The sequence below is a fragment of the Bubalus bubalis genome, chromosome 21 (genome assembly GCF_019923935.1).
Source record: "Bubalus bubalis isolate 160015118507 breed Murrah chromosome 21, NDDB_SH_1, whole genome shotgun sequence".
Taxonomy (NCBI): Eukaryota; Metazoa; Chordata; class Mammalia; order Artiodactyla; family Bovidae; genus Bubalus; species Bubalus bubalis.
In genome coordinates, this window is record NC_059177.1 from 16,247,332 (window position 1) to 16,266,968 (window position 19,637).

General features: G+C 41.9%; 1 protein-coding gene across 5 annotated transcripts in view; it reads left to right on the forward strand.

The window, feature by feature from the left end:
- TCAIM (T cell activation inhibitor, mitochondrial) overlaps positions 1 to 19,241 on the forward strand; it is a 39,451-nt gene extending 20,210 nt beyond the window's left edge. For all 5 annotated transcript variants that reach the window (XM_025272936.3, XM_025272937.3, XM_025272938.3 and 2 more), the window contains 7 exons: positions 3,015 to 3,267; positions 7,927 to 8,049; positions 9,376 to 9,473; positions 9,737 to 9,828; positions 13,170 to 13,402; positions 13,986 to 14,117; positions 17,251 to 19,241. In XM_025272936.3, coding sequence (XP_025128721.3) covers positions 3,015 to 3,267; positions 7,927 to 8,049; positions 9,376 to 9,473; positions 9,737 to 9,828; positions 13,170 to 13,402; positions 13,986 to 14,117; positions 17,251 to 17,491 — 1,172 coding nt within the window. In that variant the 3' untranslated portion in view covers positions 17,492 to 19,241. The remainder of the gene's footprint in view (positions 1 to 3,014; positions 3,268 to 7,926; positions 8,050 to 9,375; positions 9,474 to 9,736; positions 9,829 to 13,169; positions 13,403 to 13,985; positions 14,118 to 17,250) is intronic.
- Positions 19,242 to 19,637: the final 396 nt, after the last annotated feature.

Here is a 19,637-nt window from a genome sequence, read left to right on the forward strand (position 1 = left end):
GTGTGTGTGTGCGCGTGTCTGGTACAGCGGCACTGGCCCCGTGTCACTCGTGTGTGTGTGTGTGTGTGTGTGCGCGCGCGCGTGTCTGGTACAGCGGCCCTGGCCCCGTGTCAGTCGTGTGTGTGTGTGTGTGCGTGTCTGGTACAGCGGCACGGCCCCGTGTCACTCGTGTGTGTGTGTGTGTGCGCGTGTCTGGTACAGCGGCACTGGCCCCGTGTCACTCGTGTGTGTGTGTGCGCGTGTCTGGTACAGCGGCACGGCCCCGTGTCACTCGTGTGTGTGTGTGTGCGCGTGTCTGGTACAGCGGCACGGCCCCGTGTCACTCGTGTGTGTGTGTGTGTGTGCGCGTGTCTGGTACAGCGGCACTGGCCCCGTGTCACTCGTGTGTGTGTGTGTGTGTGTGCGCGTGTCTGGTACAGCGGCACTGGCCCCGTGTCACTCGTGTGTGTGTGTGTGCGCGCGTGTCTGGTACAGCGGCACTGGCCCCGTGTCACTCGTGTGTGTGTGTGTGCGCGCGTGTCTGGTACAGCGGCACTGGCCCCGTGTCACTCGTGTGTGTGTGTGTGTGTGCGCGTGTCTGGTACAGAGGCACTGGCCCCGTGTCACTCGTGTGTGTGTGTGTGTGTGTGCGCGTGTCTGGTACAGCGGTACTGGCCCCGTGTCACTCGTGTGTGTGTGTGTGCGCGCGTGTCTGGTACAGCGGCACTGGCCCCGTGTCACTCGTGTGTGTGTGTGTGTGTGTGCGCGTGTCTGGTACAGCAGCACTGGCCCCGTGTCACTCGCGTGTGTGTGTGTGTGCGCGTGTCTGGTACAGCGGCACGGCCCCGTGTCACTCGTGTGTGTGTGTGCGCGCGTGTCTGGTACAGCGGCACTGGCCCCGTGTCACTCGTGTGTGTGTGTGCGCGTGTCTGGTACAGCGGCACGGCCCCGTGTCACTCGTGTGTGTGTGTGTGCGCGTGTCTGGTACAGCGGCACTGGCCCCGTGTCACTCGTGTGTGTGTGTGTGTGTGTGCGCGCGCGTGTCTGGTACAGCGGCACGGCCCCGTGTCACTCGTGTGTGTGTGTGCGCGCGTGTCTGGTACAGCGGCACTGGCCCCGTGTCACTCGTGTGTGTGTGTGCGCATGTCTGGTACAGCGGCACGGCCCCGTGTCACTCGTGTGTGTGTGTGTGCGCGCGTGTCTGGTACAGCGGCACTGGGCCCGTGTCACTCGTGTGTGTGTGTGTGTGTGCGCGCGTGTCTGGTACAGCGGCACTGGCCCCGTGTCACTCGTGTGTGTGTGTGTGCGCGCGCGTGTCTGGTACAGCGGCACGGCCCCGTGTCACTCGTGTGTGTGTGTGTGTGTGCGCGTGTCTGGTACAGCGGCACTGGCCCCGTGTCACTCGTGTGTGTGTGTGTGTGCGCGCGTGTCTGGTACAGCGGCACGGCCCCGTGTCACTCGTGTGTGTGTGTGTGTGTGTGTGTGCGCGTGTCTGGTACAGCGGCACTGGCCCCGTGTCAGTCGTGTGTGTGTGTGCGCGTGTCTGGTACAGCGGCACGGCCCCGTGTCACTCGTGTGTGTGTGTGCGCGCGTGTCTGGTACAGCGGCACGGCCCCGTGTCACTCGTGTGTGTGTGTGCGCACGTGTCTGGTACAGCGGCACTGGCCCCGTGTCACTCGTGTGTGTGTGTGTGTGTGCGCGTGTCTGGTACAGCGGCACTGGCCCCGTGTCACTCGTGTGTGTGTGTGTGTGTGCGCACGTGTCTGGTACAGCGGCACTGGCCCCGTGTCACTCGTGTGTGTGTGTGTGTGTGTGTGTGCGCGTGTCTGGTACAGCGGCACGGCCCCGTGTCACTCGTGTGTGTGTGTGTGCGCGTGTCTGGTACAGCGACCCTGGCCCTGTGTGGCTCCTGAGCACTTGAAGTGGAGCTAGTGTGACCAGGAACTGAATTTTAAATTTAACTTCATTTTCATCAATTTAATTTTAAATAGCCACCTATGCCTAGTAGCTACCATATAAGGCAGTGTGTACTTGACTAGGATTGTATTTAGTAAAATTGTGTGCCTGTCAACAGGAGACTTTTACTTTATATGTATCATTTTACAATAAGGATGTACTTATATAATACTTATATAATTTTTAAAACCAATTTTTAAAAAATTTTAAAGGAAAAGGGTTCAGCACATTATTTATAGTGGGGAAAATGCTTGGCATGGTGTCAGCTCAGATGTAAACCCTCACTCACTATTCTTAACCCCTTGAGCCTGTGCTTCTTCACATTTCAAAGGAGATAATAATGGTACCCGATGCGAATGTTGATTGAAAAGTGATACACTTTCAACTGCTGCCAAGTTTAATAACCAATAAGTAGCGAGGGAATCCAGTAGATTTCCTGTTGTTGACTTAACAAGTTAGATTACTAGTCTGAGCACAGTGGCTACCTGTATTAAAATCAGATTGTGAAGTGCTGACTTTTAAAAAATTAGGGAATTTTGAGTCACTTCTGAAAATACTGAGTCACAAGATGGGGATAGGGGAGTATAAGCACATACTCTTTAATCATAGAGAAAATTTGAGATGAGTTTCTGTGACCACTGAGACTGGATTGGCCCCCTTCATGAACCACTGTCCCTGGGCAGCCTCCCCTGCCTCTGCCCTTCCCCTGGGCCTTAGCCCTGGAGACTCTCTTTGGTGGACACTTGCTTATAGAACTTTCCCATTCCTTAGACTGTAGAGATACAATTTATGAACAGCATTGAAAAATATTCTCAATCCTCTTCTTGGCCCGGGGTCACTGGTGCCAAACTAGAAAAGGGAGCTGACAGAGAACTTCATAAAGATCAAGATAGTATGGTACAGTTCTGAAGAAGGGACATCATTTTCCATTTACAGATGATTTTTCAATAGGGTGAATTTTAATTGGTAATGGAGTGTTTTAAAAGATTTTGATTCTATAAATGTTGTATAAAAAAATGTTTTTAAAGTAAAGCAAATAATCATCTGTATTAACTGTTTGGGGGAATTATATTCTCTAGGATTTCGAGCAGTCAAATTTACTTTGCACACCAGAGATCTGCTAAGCACAGTATTGTATATTCTCAACTCCTGCAGTTTATCTATTGAACATGTCCAAAGCTTGAATACTAATGTGCATTCCCAGCCTCTCAAAGAGGCCAAAAGGACATCTGACAGGCCCATCAAATGGGACAAGTCTTACTACTCCTTTACTGGATTCAAGGACCCTGATGAAGACCTCGAGCAAGTCTGGAGAACAGAAACAACCCTAACGTATGTAAGAGTTTTTACTTACCTGTTGTTTTTGTTTAAAATTATAGTCTAAGATCCTGGTGATCCACTGGTTAAGGCTCTGAGCTTTCACTGCAGGGGGCACAGATGCAACCTGCTTGGGGAACTGAGATCCTGCATGCTGTGTGGTGAATCCAAAAGAAAAAAATTTTAATTGAAAAAATAAAAATAAAAGTTTAATTTTCCAGGAAAAGTAATGCAATCAATATAGTTAACCCAGTAACCATTACAAAAAAGATATTTCATACTTCCTACTCAAAGTGGCCAGAATACTTCTAATGGTATTTGATTTTTTTTTTGGCCTTTTGATACCAAACACTGAAAATTGTTTTGTTTTGAGTGTGAGCTAGAAGAGAGTGTCTCAGCCTTACATGCACTGGATTCCAGCCCATGAGGCTTCTGCTTACACCGTTAAGAGGGTATTGCTCTGCTTACGCCCTTAAGAGGGTATTCCTCACAGTGTGTCCAGATGAACCAAAGCTTGGGAATGTGTTACCTATACCTTTCAGTATAGAAAAAAGTGGGATTGGATAAGTCAGGGCAAAAGAGCAAGAATAAGATTTGTTGCACCGTTAAGTCAAGAGGCTTAAGATAACCTATTAAAGAAATTCAGAGAAGCAGTTAGCCTGTGGTTCAGTTGAGTGTTTCATAGGGTACAGTTTTGGCCTGGTGCTACATGTGTAACCATTGTGAAAAGACTGTTCCAGGGACCCTGAACTCAGAGTTAGTCAGCTGGCAAACTAATGAAAAAAGATTGGAACTGGGAAAAGCCAGTTCCCCAAGATAACTGTTCTTTTACTGGTTCCTTGTCCAAGCCAAGTACGATTTCCTTCCTTGTATGTAGTTCATCCAGTAAAATTCTTGAGTCTTTAATAAAAGACGCTCTTACGTTATATTATATTATACTATTAATAGATAGAGTTTTTAAGAGTAGGGACTATGTTTTAATCATCTCTCTCTCTAATACTAATCTGCTTCACAGATTCATAAAACCTATCCAGCATTTTTATTAACACTGAATTAAAGAACCGTTAAATAAGTGTGACTGTAAAGTGCTGTAGGCGCGGTATGGAGAACTCAAGGTTTAATATGGAAATGTAAAGGAGCTTAATACAGATGATAGCAGTAGAAGTGGCTCAGCAATGAATGTAAAGGGCCTGTTTTTTGGGGGGTGTTTTTTTTTTTGAACAGTGCCTCTGTTAATTTCACTAGTGTTGACTTAATAAAAGTATCTGCTGTTTTAGTAGGAGAAACATTGTCTTAAAGGAAAATTCCTGAGTGTAGATGAGTTGTGTTACTATGAATTCTTGATTTTCTCCATAGGTGTACTTTTTTTTTAATTGATGCTGTCATGGATTCTTTACCATCTGCGCCACCAGGAAAGCCCAATAATTACCAGCACTAGCTCAAATCATGTCATTTTGACTTGTCTCCTCTCAAAGAAGATAACATAAATTGAGTAAACCATTGTTTTAGAAATTGAAGTTGGTGGAAATTTAACATTCTAATTTATTGACAAAATGCAGTGTCCACTGCTATGTATCTTGTCAGACAATGAAGTAAACCCCATTATTAGCTATATAGCTTTTCTTAGTTTTGGCAAATGAAATTAATGATACAGCATTACATGTTTTAACATGTTTTAGTCTTGCTTATAACAGACCTTGCAGTCCCCTTAAAACTGATTTAATGGGGAAGAATGACTGCATGTATATGTATGGCTGAGTCCCTTCGTGGTTCACCTGAAGCTATCACATAGACCTAATGCCTACATAGATAGATAAATGCCAACTGTAGAACCTTCATTTTTGTCTCAGGGTTTAGAAGCAAAACACAAAAATTGTTAAACTAGGCCACTTAAATTTTATACATTAAATGTAAGAATTCAAAAAATCAGGTCATGAATATATAATCATAAGATTCTATTTCAGTCCACATTTTAAGACATTTGGTCCCAAAAGGAAACATGGTATTTGCTTGATAATTCATTTGTCTACAAATCATCCTTTTTCTTACCTAATTTAAAGTAAATTAATATGTATTACTTAATAAATGAGGGAAAATGGAAAAATTGTAATAGCTAATAATCATGACATAAAGTAAGATATTTTTACTTTTCTTATTTCTCACACACCATGCAGAAATGACAAAGTCTTTACCAATATTCTTAAAAGGGGAGTAGGAAGAATTATTAACAACTGTGCACAATTAGTGAATCAAAAATATGTGGAATGTAGAGACTCCCCTGGCGGTCCCGTGATGAGGACTCTGCACTTCCACTGCGGGGTCCAAGTTCACCTCTGTCCAGGAACTAAGATCCCTGCAGCGGCCAAAAAAAAACAACAACGTAGGACACCTTTACTTAAGAGTGCAAGGTCCCAGTTCCTTATCCCAGTGTGCAAGACATTTTATGATCTCTCTCTCTCTCTCTGTCACACACACGCACACACACACATCCCTCTCCAGTCTCATTCACGCCCCACCCCACCCCCAAGCATTGTGTGATCTGGTTCATCTCACAGTTCCTGTGTACTAGCCTGGTGGGCACGCCCTTCCCTCTCACTAATCTGCCTGGGAAAACCTGATCCATCTCTCAGGTTCCAGGTCACTTACACCTGTTCTGTAGAACCTTCCAGGCAGAAGTAATTCATTCTTGCTTTGTTCTCATAGAAGCTCATATATTCTCTTCTAGTTGCTTATCTCTCTACTCCTTGCTAGATGTGTCTTCCTTATACTGTTAGGCCTTCAGGATAAATATTTGTCTGGTTCTGAGAGTTTCAACTTGACTTTTTTTTTTGGCCACACCACATGTCTTTCAGGATCTTAGTTCCCCAACTAGGGATCAAACCTGTGCCCTGTGTGGAGTCCTAACCACTGGACCACCAGGGAATCCCCTCAACTTGATTAGTTTTTAAATATTGTAGATCACAACATCTAAAACCTTTAAAGTGACTATTAAAAAGAACCCAAAAAAAGTTTACTTGGCAGGCATTTTTGAGATGGACAAATGAGCCTTTCTACACCATTATCATAACACCTGGACTCACTGACAGGTGTCCAGTGGGGTGTCAGATGTCCTGAGGGTGGGGCACTTTAGACCATCTTCCCCCAGCCTCCCTGGAGCGTTCTCTTTCTCAGCTGTACCCAGGGCCCACTCCACCTCCACCCAAAATATTCCTCTGGTCCTGGAGTCTGCTTGCTATTCTACCACGGCCACTCTTGCACTCCCAGGCACAACCCAGGCCCTGTTTGTGCAGACCTCCCTTGAGAAAGAGAAACCCTGCCCCAGAGCCAGCATGCCTGTGCTGTGGCCGTTATAACACTGAGGGAGAGACAGCCTGAGAGCGGGGAGCGGGTGGAGCGTGCTGTTCTGCACAAGGCCACCTCGGCTGCCTGCAGCTCTGTTCTGAAAGCTGTCCCCCTCTAATCCCTAGGCAGACTTTGATGTTCATTTTCTCTTTTAACTTACTGAGGTAAATGTTCTCAGAAATGCAGATTTAAGAGAATATCTTTCTGCTGAGCCCATGATAGGAGAAAGATCAAGGTTGGGAGAGGTGAGAATTGAGCAGGCCGCTCAGTTGGGTGGGAAGAAACTAAGGGGCCAGCTGACCCACTTGGGAGGAGGAGGTGGGCACTGACTGGTAAGGTCTGAGCAGTGGGAGCCTTTGGACAGAGAGGTGGGCAGGGGGCAGGGTCTGCGGTGAGCAGAGAGAACTCAGGGTGCTAATAGACAGGATGAAAACCAAGGAAGAAGCTGGATCTACCCAGTTAGAAGCCATAGAGTAACCTTCGCAAGTTCCTTCATCAGGAAATAGTGCCTTTTAAATGGCACCAGTGCCATTCGGTATGTCTTCTGAGTTGACTTTTTCACCGTCTAGCTGCGCGACCACATCATTTGCTCTAGTTGGAGAAGGGGATAGTCCTGCCCTCGTGTGGAGATGACTGATGTAAGTGAAGGCCTAGTGGAGCCTTCTGGAAAGTGTGATAAACATAATGGAGGTTTAATTTTTTTTAACTTATTTATTTTTAATGCTTTTTTAAAAATTATTAGTCTTTATTTTTTGGCCACACTGCAGGGCATGCAGTATCTTAATCCCCAAACCCAGGATCAAACCCATGCCCCCTGCAGCAGAAGCACAGAGTCCCAACCACTTGATCACCAGGGAATTCCTAAATATTCAGCCTTTTGGGGGAAAGGGGGTTGGCACATGCAGGATTTAAGTTCCCCAGCAAGGGATCAAACCTGCACCCCCTGCTTTGGAAGCATGGAGTCTTAACCCCTGGACCACCAGAGAAGTCCTTGAAGCATCTTTGATTTTTAAAAAATCATCCCATCTCTGAAAATCTAGTAACAAGCTTGTTGTAATGAAAGTTTAATTTTTTGATAGGCTAAGGAAGTTGTCATAACTAAAATATGATTAACAGGTACTGGCAGTTCTCCAAGAAGCCTGTTTTAGAAGTAGGAGTTTACTCTAAAAGTAGACTTGGCAGGAGTACTTATAACTTGGTAAACGTTTGATGGGAAACTCACTTTAACATTGGGACTGCTTTAAGGTAATGAACACATCTTTCAATAGTAGAAATGTTTGCATTATAGTTAGTATTGCAAAGTGTACATCTCTGTTTTTTTTTTCTTTCTAGATCCTGGTTAGATAACAATGGGGAAAGTGCTGTTAAAAAGCTGAAGAATAGTTTGCCACTTAGAAAAGAACTGGATCGTTTAAAAGATGAACTGTCTCATCAATTGCAGCTGTCAGATATCAGGTAATGAAGATGAGAAAACGTGATTTATAGATTAAAATAAACATGTGTTACCTATTGGTAAAGGTTTCTGACAGTTAAATATTTGCATCTTTAATTATTCTGTTCACTAAATTTTCAATTATCTTTTTATGAAACTAATCAAATGTTTATCTAAGAAAACCATTATGAATTTCTTATTTAAAAAGGTGAAGTAAGGCTTAGATACTGACATTTTTAGCATAATAATTTGTTTTAGCATAATAACATAATGGGCTTATAAGAAAAATATACTTTTCCATATGCATATAATGTATAAAAAAATCAGTATTTCTCCATCATATAAATTTGGTATTTGAGTTTAAAAAGAGAAAAGGAGGACTTCCTTGATGGCTCAGCAGGTAAGGAAGGAATCCACCTGCAATGCAGGAGACACAGGAAATACAGGTTTGATCCCTGGGGAGGGGAGATCCCCTGGAGAAGGAAATGGAAACCCACTTCAGTATTTTTGCCTGGAGAATTCCATGGACAGAGGGGCCTGGTGGGTTACAGTCTATAGGGTCACAAAGAGTTGGACACATCTGACTGAACAACTAAAAAAAAAAAAAGGGAAAGAAAAAAAAATGTTGTATTCTTTGGTTCTATGTTATATAGCATGACTTTTTAAAATTTTTTTAGTTGAGATATAGTTGATATATAGCGTTATACTAGTTCAAAGTGTTTTACATAATAATTCATTATTCATAGTCATTATAAAACGATGACCACAATAAGTCTAGTTGACATCTGTCATCATACATAGCTAGGAAAATTTTTTTCTTGTGATGAGAACTTTTAAGATCTACTCTTTAAGCAATTTTCAAAATGCATTACAGTATTTTTATTAACTATAATCACCATATGACTTTTTAAAAAGTTTTCACAAACTTAGTAATTATTTGCTGAAGTTTATTATGAAATAGATTTAACAGCTACAGCCCTAAGGAGAGGGTGGTGTGATTCATTCATGGGACTCCCTGCGGTATTGTCGTCTGGCTTGGTGCTTCAACTTCTATGACCATTTTGCTGCAGCCTGTTTTGCTTTCAACCTTCACTATGAGAACTGTTTTCTTATATTGAACCAAATGACTATTTGGATACAGTAATAGCACCTTTATCCTGTGCTTGCAGAATCACATAGTACTTATATATTCTTCTATATTTAAATTGTAATTGTTGAAGATAACTCAGATTTATAAGGAAAGTGTTTACACTTGGAGCTTTCACAGGAGTCAGGCAGGTGGGGGTGAGTATGCGCCTCCCTCTGGGGGGACACGGGTGATAACGGGCCTGTGTGCTCTGTTGGACCAGGTGGCAGAGGAGCTGGGGCATCGCCCACCGCTGCAGCCAACTACACAGTTTAGGCCGCTTAGCCCAGCAGAACTTGGAAACCCTTAAAAATGCAAAAGGTAAACAATTTCCATTCACTTCTGAAATCCATATCCCTTAACAGCTATACAAATCTGTAAATTCTAGAGGAAAACTGTTGAAAGTCTTTGTAGATGTGACTTGATCTCAGCTGAATTGTTAGGTCTCCTCCTTTGAATGAAACAGTAACTTCTACCAAGTTTACTCCTGAATTGATACATGAAATGTAAGTAATTATTTGCACAGTGCTAAAAAAATGAAGCCTCTCTGGACAGTGACCAAAGGGTTTGTGTTTTATCATCAGGATGTACAGTAATATTTACAGACCGGTCCGGGATGAGTGCAGTGGGCCATGTGATGCTAGGAACAATGGATGTCCATCACCACTGGACAAAAGTAAGAAAAAGCTTAAAAGCAAAACAAACAAACAAAAAAAGATTTGTCTTCAACATACTTTTGTTTCAGAAAACTGCTAATATGTCAGCAAACTAAAAAAAACTTTGAATCATAGTTTCAGCTGTTTGCAGAGCAGATGTCTTATATTTAGTAGTTTAAATTCTTAGATGACTGATTTTTAAGTCCATTTTTATTTGGAAAATTTTACAGTCTTTTCTAAAGCACAGCCTAAAGGCCTACATTCTATTGGGCTTTTTGGTTTTCTTTTTAACAGATTTACTGTATATAATTGACACAATAGGCTGTACATATTTGGTGGGTATAATTTGATGAGACATGACGTATGTAAATACCTGTGAAACCATTACCATAATCAAGAGCGTGAATACATCCATTACCCACAAAATTATGTGCGTGTCCCTGTGTAAACACTCTCCTCCATCCCACCACCTCCTCCCAAAGCAGCCACTGGTCTGCTTTCTGTGACTATAGGTTAGTTTACATTTCTAGACTTGTATCTGAGTAGAATCACAGAGTATGTTGGGGAGGATCTGATTTCTTTCAGTCGGCATAATTATTTTGAGATTCATTCATGCTATTGCATGTATCAAGAATTATTTTTTTTATTTCCCCAAAGTATTCTGTCCGGTGGATATATACCAGTTTGTTTTTCCTTTCACTTATTGATGGATATTGGGTTATGTCAGCATTTGGCCACTTAAAAATAAAGCTGCTATAAACATTTATCTACAAAGTTTAAATGAACATATATTTCCTTTTCTATTGGGTAAATAACCTAAAAGTGGAACGGCCAGATGTGTTGGGGTATTTTAACTTTTCAAGAAACTGCCAATACTTCCTTTGGTGATCTTTTTATTTATTTATTTTAATCTCACTGCATGGCACGTAGGATCTTAGTTCTCTGACCAGGGATCAAACCCATGCCCCCTACATTAGAAGCATGGAGTCTCAGGCCCTGGACCACCAGGGAAGTCCCTACATTAGAAGGATGGAGTCCCAGGCCCTGGACTACCAGGGAAGTCCCTGCTATGGTCATCTTTTTATTTTTAGCCATTCTAAGAGGTGTGTGGTCTTATTTCATTGTTGGTTTTTACATTTCTCTCATGATGAATGGCAGTGAGCATCTTTTCATGTACATCTGCCATTGTGTGAAATATCTGTTCGTATCACATATCTGACAGAAGGTATTTGCAAACCACCTATCTGACAAAGTCTAACCCTAACCCTTTGTATCTAAATATACAAAGAACTCTCAAAACTCAACAGATAAAAAAATAAAACATAATTCAGTTAGAAAAGGGGCTGAAGACATGAACACGCATGTCACAGAAGAGGACATACACATGACAAATAAGCTCATAAAGAGCCACAGAGAGATGCAAATCAAAACTACAACGAAGTACCACTGCACACTGTCAGAATGGCCAAAGTGAAAAATAATGACCACCACATGCTGGCAGGGATGCAGAGAAACGATCCCTCATCCATTCCTGTTGAGAATGTGAAATGGCCCAGGCACTCTGGAAACGAGTCTGGCAGTTTCTTACAATACTAATAAACACATGCTTACCATGTGGTTTGGCTGCTGCCCTCTTCCTCTTACGCAAGATACAGTCAGGATCTTGGGTGGATCTCAGGGCCATTGTGCGATATGAAAAAAGTCAATCTCACAGGATTACATGCTGTATGATTCCATTTATATAACATTCTTCAAACAATAAAACTAAAGAACAGATCAGTGGTTGCCAGGGGTCAGGAGTGCAGGGAGCAGAGGTGTTGGTGGCTATGGAAGTGCAGCCGAGGGGACCCTCGTGATGCTTCCAAGTTTGCACAGGCTTTTTTCTTCTGAAACTTTCCCACATGCAACTGACCTTCTCTGCTCTTTTTTTTTTTTTAATTGAAATACATTTGATTTACAACATTGTGTTCATTTCTGGCATACAGGAAAGTGATTCAGTCATATATACATATATGTATTCTTTTTCCTATTCTTTCTCATTATGGTTTATTACAGCATACTGAATATAGTTCCCTGTGCTAAACAGTAGGACCTTGTTGATATTTTATACAGCAGTTTATCATACTAACCGCAAACTGCTAATTTATCCTCCCACCCCACCTCCTTTTCCTTAGACAGACTCTTGTTTGTCTTCTATGTCTGAGGGTCTGTTTCTGCTTCATAAAAAAGTTTATTTCCATCATATTATTGATCCATATATAAGTGATACCATATGGTATTTGTAGTATTTGTCTTTGTCTTACTTCGCTTAGTATAATCATCTCTAGCTCCATCCTTGTTGCTGCAAATGGCATTATTTCATTCTTTACTGTGGCCAAGTAATATCCCATTGTGTGTATATATGTACCACATCTTCTCTATCCATTCATCAGGAGACATTTAGGTTGTTTCTGTGTCTTGGCTGTCGTAAATAGTGCTGCTGTGAACATTGGGGTACATGTATCTTTTTTATAGTTTTTGAAGGAATTTCCATGATGTTTTCCATAGTGGCTGCACCAAGTTACATTCGCACCAACAGTGTAGGAGGGTTCCCTTCTCTGCACACCGTCTCCAGCACTTGTTATTTGTAGACTTTCTGATGGTGGCCATGCTGACCGGTGTAAGGTGATGCCTCGTTGTAATAGTTAGGACTTGCATTTCTCCAGTAATTAGCAATGCATCTGACCTTCTCTAAATCCTCTTTATCTTTTATCGGTCACGTCAGATGTCCTTAGGAACCTTTGCTTAACTGTCCCTTCACCCTGATGTGGCATTTGTTACGCTGAATTCTGATTCCTGTTTTGTTTCCCTGCACCCTGACAATGAGCCCCTGACAAACGGGCACAAACTCTTAATCTCTACACTCCAAGGGCCCATTTTAGTGCTTTAATTCACTTACAGATGCTTCATTCAAAGTGAATTCAGTTGAACTAAAGTAAATTCTGAAGAAATAGACTTGGAGTTGAAATACATAGACTTTATTTCATTATACCTTCATTATACCATTTAATTTGTGTAAACTAAGATTTCTACCTGAATATTTACATATTAGTACTTAGGACTTATTTTTATTTGGGACGTATTTATTTTCTTTTGCAATCCCTTCAGTTCCTATCTAAAAGTCCCTAAGATTTACAGTGGTTTGTTTTGAATATTAATATTTACAGCATTCCATAGTCTTTTTATCACTTACTTGAACTTTCCCTATAAGAAAAAAATTTTCATGTTAGAATTTCTCATACCATTGATTGGAGTCCTAAATTTGGACTCTTAAAGTAACAAAACTAAATATTCCTTCCTTTTCCTTTTTTAAATACTGTAGCTTTTTGAAAGATTACCGAGTTATTTTGACCTGCAGAGGAGGCTGACACATTTGGAGGACCAAATAAGCTATCTTCTCGGTGGCATCCAAGTTGTTTATATTGAAGAATTACAGCCAGTGTTGACACTTGAAGAATATTACTCTCTTCTTGACGTGTTCTATAATAGACTCTTGAAAAGTCGAATACCTTTTCACCCTCGAAGTCTGCGTGGTTTACAAATGATCCTTAACAGGTTAGTATCTAAAACAATTACTTTCATTCATTTACTCATACCACTTGTATATGTATTGGATGAAATTGTTTTGTATTTCCGTGTGTGATTCTTAGGAGTTAAAGAAAGGAATGTTACTACCTCCATTGGCAACACTTTTTACACATGAGAAAAGTCAATATGAGAGGATTAGAAAGATTGAGTTTCTTGAACATTCTGTAAATACATTGCCACTTACAGGGCAAGTCAGTCCTGTGGAAAACTATAGGATTAAACCAATGTGAAATCAGCAGTGTGCATTTCCGGCACTGTGCTTGGAACTTAAATGCATTCTCTCTCTTTAGCTCTCGGAACCTCACCATGGAGTGGGTTTCTGCCCCCATCTTACAGATGAGAAAGGCCGCAGGAAGGATATGGTCATCCTGATAAAATGTGTCTCTTTGGGGACAGCAAAACTTCAAGGCAGTTTTGCTGTACCTTTAAGGTGGATTTTCTTAATGAATTCTTTTTCCATTAATCAGACTAATAAAACCGTTCCTTCAGAGATGGAACTTAGGGGATGGAGAGATGGTTGATTTTTCCTTTTATGTATACTTTATTACAGTGACAGATATGCCCCAAGCTTGCATGAACTCGGGCATTTTAACATCCCAGTCCTTTGTGATCCAGCAAACCTCCAGTGGTTTATTCTCACCAGAGCCCAGCAGGCAAGAGAGAACATGAAGAAGAAAGAAGAGTGAGTACTCTTAGCCCTCTTCCTGTCTTACCATTCTAATCTCGTCTAACATTTTAAAATATTTAGGTATTCAGAAAGGTGGGGTGGAGGGATAAATTAGGGGGCTGGAGTTAACGTATACATTAGTATACATATGAAATAGATCATTAACACACACCTACTGTACAGCACTGGGAACCCTACTCAACACTCAGTAATAACGTATATGGGAAAAGAACCCAAAAAAGAATAAGGTGTATGTGTATGTAAAACTGAATCAACTTGTGTGACATAATAGAAACACATTGTAAATAAACTATACTCCAGTAGAAAATACGAATTCCATGGTAAGAAAAATACAAACGCCCATCCTCGACCCCTCTATCCTGATGGGCTACGCTGCTGTCACATCCCATGGGCCTGAGCAGCCGTGGGTCCCCAGGGTGGACTGTTCCTGGCTGGGGGAGGTGGGAGGATGGGTATGCAAATGAGCCCTTCCCAGGATCTGCAGGGCCTCGTCCTTAGTGCATGGGACCTCAACCTTCAGATCCAGGCTGGCCCTCCTCCACCCACACTAAGCCTATTGTTGCCCACGAATGCTGGACGGCTCTGTGCTGGAAGAGCTTTGGAAAGTCACCCTCTCTCCATGTTGCCTGGTGGTAGGGCTTCCACTTCCAAGCGCCTTCCTTAGAGTCGCTCCACCTACACAGGACAGCGGCCTCAGCATCAGCGATTTGCCGGGGGTAAGATTTGTTCGGAGAGTGATAGGTAAGGGAAAAAAGTAATGGGACACAAGCCCTTCCGTGTTGGTTCAGGCACTTTCCACTCCAATTTAGAGCCTAGAAACACAACTTCTAGGGCTCTGGTTGCCCGAGGAAGCAGAATTGGGCGTGAAAAATGCTGCGGCCTTGTGTGGCCACTTCTCATAACAACAGCTTCCAGCCAGTGCTGATGGACACTTAATATGCACAGGGCCTGCAGGGCTGTAAATGACACCTGCCTGCAAGAAATGTCCTGCAGTAGGTAGTTGAAACAGATGGCAAAACAGGGCAGACTTTCAAGAAGCCAGTCTCAAACTATTTAAGAAAAAAGTACATGAAAAGATGCTGAACATCGCGAAATACTAGAGAAAAGCAAATCAAAACTACAAGGTATCTCCTCGCACCTGTCAGAATGGCCATCATCAAAAAACCTACAAACCATAAATGCTGGAGAGAATGTGGAGTAAAAGGAAACCTCCTCCACCCACCATTGGTGGGAATGGAAATTGGTAACAGCCGCTGTGGAGAACAGTATGGAGGTTCTTTAAAAAATAAAACTAGAGCTAGCATATGATCCAACAGTGCCACTCCTGGAATCACCCAGAAGAAACCTACGTATCCAGAGAAAACCATCCTTCAAAAAGGAATGAATGCACCCCAGCGTTCATTGCAGCACTGTTTACAATAGCCAAAACATGGAGGCCACCAAAATGTCCCATCAATAGAGGAATGGATAAAGAAGATGCAGTACATGTAGCAATGGAATATTACTCAGGCATAAAAGAAAATGAAAAAATGCCATCTGCAGCAACATGGATGACCTAGAGATGATGAGAGAAAGTGAAGTAAGTCAGAGAGACAAAGACAAGTATCATAGGCTATCAGGTGGAATCTAAAAATTGATACAAATAAAGTAATTTGCAAAACAGACTCATAGACCTCGAATATAAAGTTATGGCAAAAGGGGAAAGGAAAAGGAGTACGTCAAGGCTGTATATTGTTACCCTGCTTATTTAACTTTTATGCAGAGTACATCATGAGAAACGCTGGGCTGGAAGAAGCACAAGCTGGAATCAAGATTGCCGGGAGAAATATCAATAACCTCAGATATGCAGATGACACCACCCTTATGGCAGAAAGTGAAGAGGAACTAAAAAGCCTCTTGATGAAAGTGAAAGAGGAGAGAGAAAAAGTTGGCTTAAAGCTCAACATTTAGGAAACTAAGATCATGGCATCTGGTCCCATCACTTCATGGGAAATAGATGGGGAAACAGTGGAAACAGTGTCAGACTTTATTTTTTGGGGCTCCAAAATCACTGTAGATGGTGATTGCAGCCATGAACTTAAAAGATGCTTACTCCTTGGAAGGAAAGTTATGACCAACCTAGATAGCATATTGAAAAGCAGAGACATTACTTTGCCAACAAAGGTTCGTCTAGTCAAGGCTATGGTTTTTCCAGTGGTTATGTATGGATGTGAGAGTTGGACTGTGAAGAAAGCTGAGTGCTGAAGAATTGATGCTTTTGAACTGTGGGGTTGGAGAAGACTCTTGAGAGTCCCTTGGACTGCAAGGAGACCCAACCAGTCCATCCTAAAGGAGACCAGTCCTGGGTGTTCTTTGGAAAGACTGATGCTGAAGCTCCAATACTTTGGCCACCTCATGCGAAGAGTTGACTCATTGGAAAAGACTAATGCTGGGAGGGATTGTGGGCAGGAGGAGAAGGGGACGACAGAGGATGAGATGGCTGGATGGCATCACCGACTCAATGGACATGAGTTTGAGTGAACTCCGGGAGTTGGTGATGGACAGGGAGGCCTGGTGTGCTGCGATTCATGAGGTCCCAAAGAGTTGGACACGACTGAGCGACTGAACTGAACTGAAGGGAGAGGATAAATTAGGTGGTTAGGATTAAGATATACACACTAATTTATATAATCAACAAGGACCTAATGTAGAGCACAATACTCAACACTCTTTGTCATAAGCCATATGGGGAAATTATCCAAAAAAGAGTATACAAGTGTATGTATAACTCAGTTTAGTTGCCCTATAGCTACTGCAAACACAACGTTGTAAATCAAGTATACTCCAAAGATTTTTTTTAAGAAACGGGAATTCCCCGGTGTCCACTGGCTGAGACTGTGTGCCCTCAATGCAGAGGGGCCCAGGTTCAATCCCTGGTTGGGGAACAAGATCCCACATGCCACAGCTGAGACCCAGTGCAGTCAAATAAGTAAATATTCCAAAAAAAAAAAAAAAAAATGGGAGGACCATTTTCAGTGTTGAGAGTAGAAACTAACAGCCCAATATACGAAAAATGGGTTCTACATTTTACGTTGTTTTATTTGGTTATAGCTTGTAGCAATTGTATGTTTTGTTTTTGACATAACAGGTTGAAAGTCATTGAAAATGAATTGATGCAGGCTTCCACGAAGAAATTCTCTCTGGAAAAGTTTTACAAAGAGCCCAGCGTTTCTAGTATACAAATGGTGGATTGCTGTAGGAGACTTCTAGAACAATCACTGCCTTACCTACAAGGGATGCACCTTTGCGTTTCACATTTCTACTCTGTCATGCAGGATGGAGACCTTTGTATTCCTTGGAATTGGAAGAATGGAGAAGCCATTAAATAATACAGAAATCTATTATTATTTTTTAAAGAGATAAGAAACTGTTATACTTATTTAAAATCCACAACTTGATATAACAGTATTATTTACATGTTACAGGAACAGAGTTTCTAATTGCTGCTTTGGAAGTAGACTTTTTAAATTAATTTCTATTAGGAAATTTGTTTTTAAAAGGTTTTACCTGCCAATGGTTTCTTATTCCCCCCCAGATAGTGTTTATCTGATTGGCAGAAAAGATGTTAGAAAGAACATATTTGTAGTGGTATGAAAATGGAGGATTCTACCTCCATGAAAGAGATATATATATATATTCTTTTTTTTTTTATATGAGTGAACACTGGTAAGTATAAACAGGTCTCATTCAGTATAGCTCTGAAGTCGTGGAACTCATTTCCACATGCAGCAATTCAACGTGCAACTTAATGATTATATCACATGGTATCAATACACATACCTGACTTTGTAGCCAATTATGCACCCTCTTGAGTCCAAAACAGGTGACATGGGTAGCACAAATTCATGAACCAAATTTTGCCTAAAGACAGAGTAGATGGGAAAAAGTTGTTGAATGAATATATGATATTGCCGTTATCGTAAGCCATCTGCAGCAGTTTGTTAAAGCACATCCAGTGACAGAGGATTTAAAGTTTTCAACAGGTACATGTATATGTATGACTGAGTCCCTTCTCTGTTCTCCTGACACTATCACAACATTGTTAATCGGCTGTACCCCAATACAAAATAAAAAGTTTGTTAAAAATAAAGTTTTCCTACCCGTTAAGATACTGTAACTGTCGGCAGCCTGTAACCAAGAGACAGTGAATTTTTTTTGAATCATTGAATGAGGTGATTTATTTGTTTTCATGGACAGACACTACCCAGAAAAATCCTTGTTTCTCGAAGAGTTCCACCAAGTAGGGTCCAGTTTAAAATGATTTAGACCACTCAGGATCTGTCACCCTCTCAACCCTGGTCTTCCAGTGGCTGGAACACAGATTGAAACGCCCGAGTTACCTCCTGTCCACAGTTGCGTGGACTTCGCTGAACCGATAACCCAGCCCCAAGCTCTGTAGACACAGGGCTCCTCTGCAGATATTTCCCTTAGGATAATATTTTTTTTACCAGATCCCAAACCTCTTCTGCTTATTTCTCAAAAGGACAAGGTGAATCCAGGTCTGTAACACCCATTTTTGAGGCTCCTGCTGCCAAGAAATAAAGGAAATTTTCCATAGAGTATTAGAAAGGCAAAGAGATGTTAAAATCGATTCTAGAAGCATGTTTTAAATTTATCTAAAATTGATTATTTGAACGGTTAAAGTACAAATGTGTGTTTGAATAAGTATTGATTTGTATTTAGTATAGTTTGTGCATACCACCCCTTTTAACCTGTGCTTAACAACTGTACTTATTTTTTTTCTAATGTAAAAATGTTGCTGCCTATGAAAGTTTTCCAGAACCAAACAATAGGAGTGAAACATTCTTCAGAGGTTACGCAGGAAGATTTACTGGAGGGGCTTCAGTGGTGGCACAGTGGTTCGGGCTCAGTGCTTTCACCACTGAGGGCACAGGTTCGATCCCTGGTTGGGGAGCTAAGATCTAGCAAACTGCATGGCCAAAAAAAAAAAAAAAAAATTGGAAAAACAAGTTCAGATTATGCCATTTCTAAGATCAACTAATACAGAATCCTCAGTAATATGTTTTGAATTGCACTTTGTCTCAGAAGTGTTATATAATAAATAATACGTTAACCAGATCATTGCTTTCTCATTATTCATTAATGGTTTGCAACTATTTCAACATAAAGGAATTTACCAAAAAATCGTTGCCTGTTTATGCCTGTTTGACTTCCTCTCCCAATCTAACAAAAAAGTTCTGGAAAATTCTCTCCCGCCACTGAAAGCTAGGACAGGATCAGACCCCTCTAACCTTGAATCCTCAGCTCTCCATAGGGACCTGAGCCCTGAGCTCATCCAGGGGTGCACCCTCTGCCCGGGCCGTCCCATCAGGGAAGTGTTCATCCAGAGGCATGACTACTGTCCACAGGACAAGTCTCCCGAGGCCCTGCTTCTTCCTCTCTCCTCAAATCCTCCTCCTCCAGGCAGCCTCCCCGAGTCATGAGAGGGCTGTGGCCCTTGAGGCGTGGACAGTT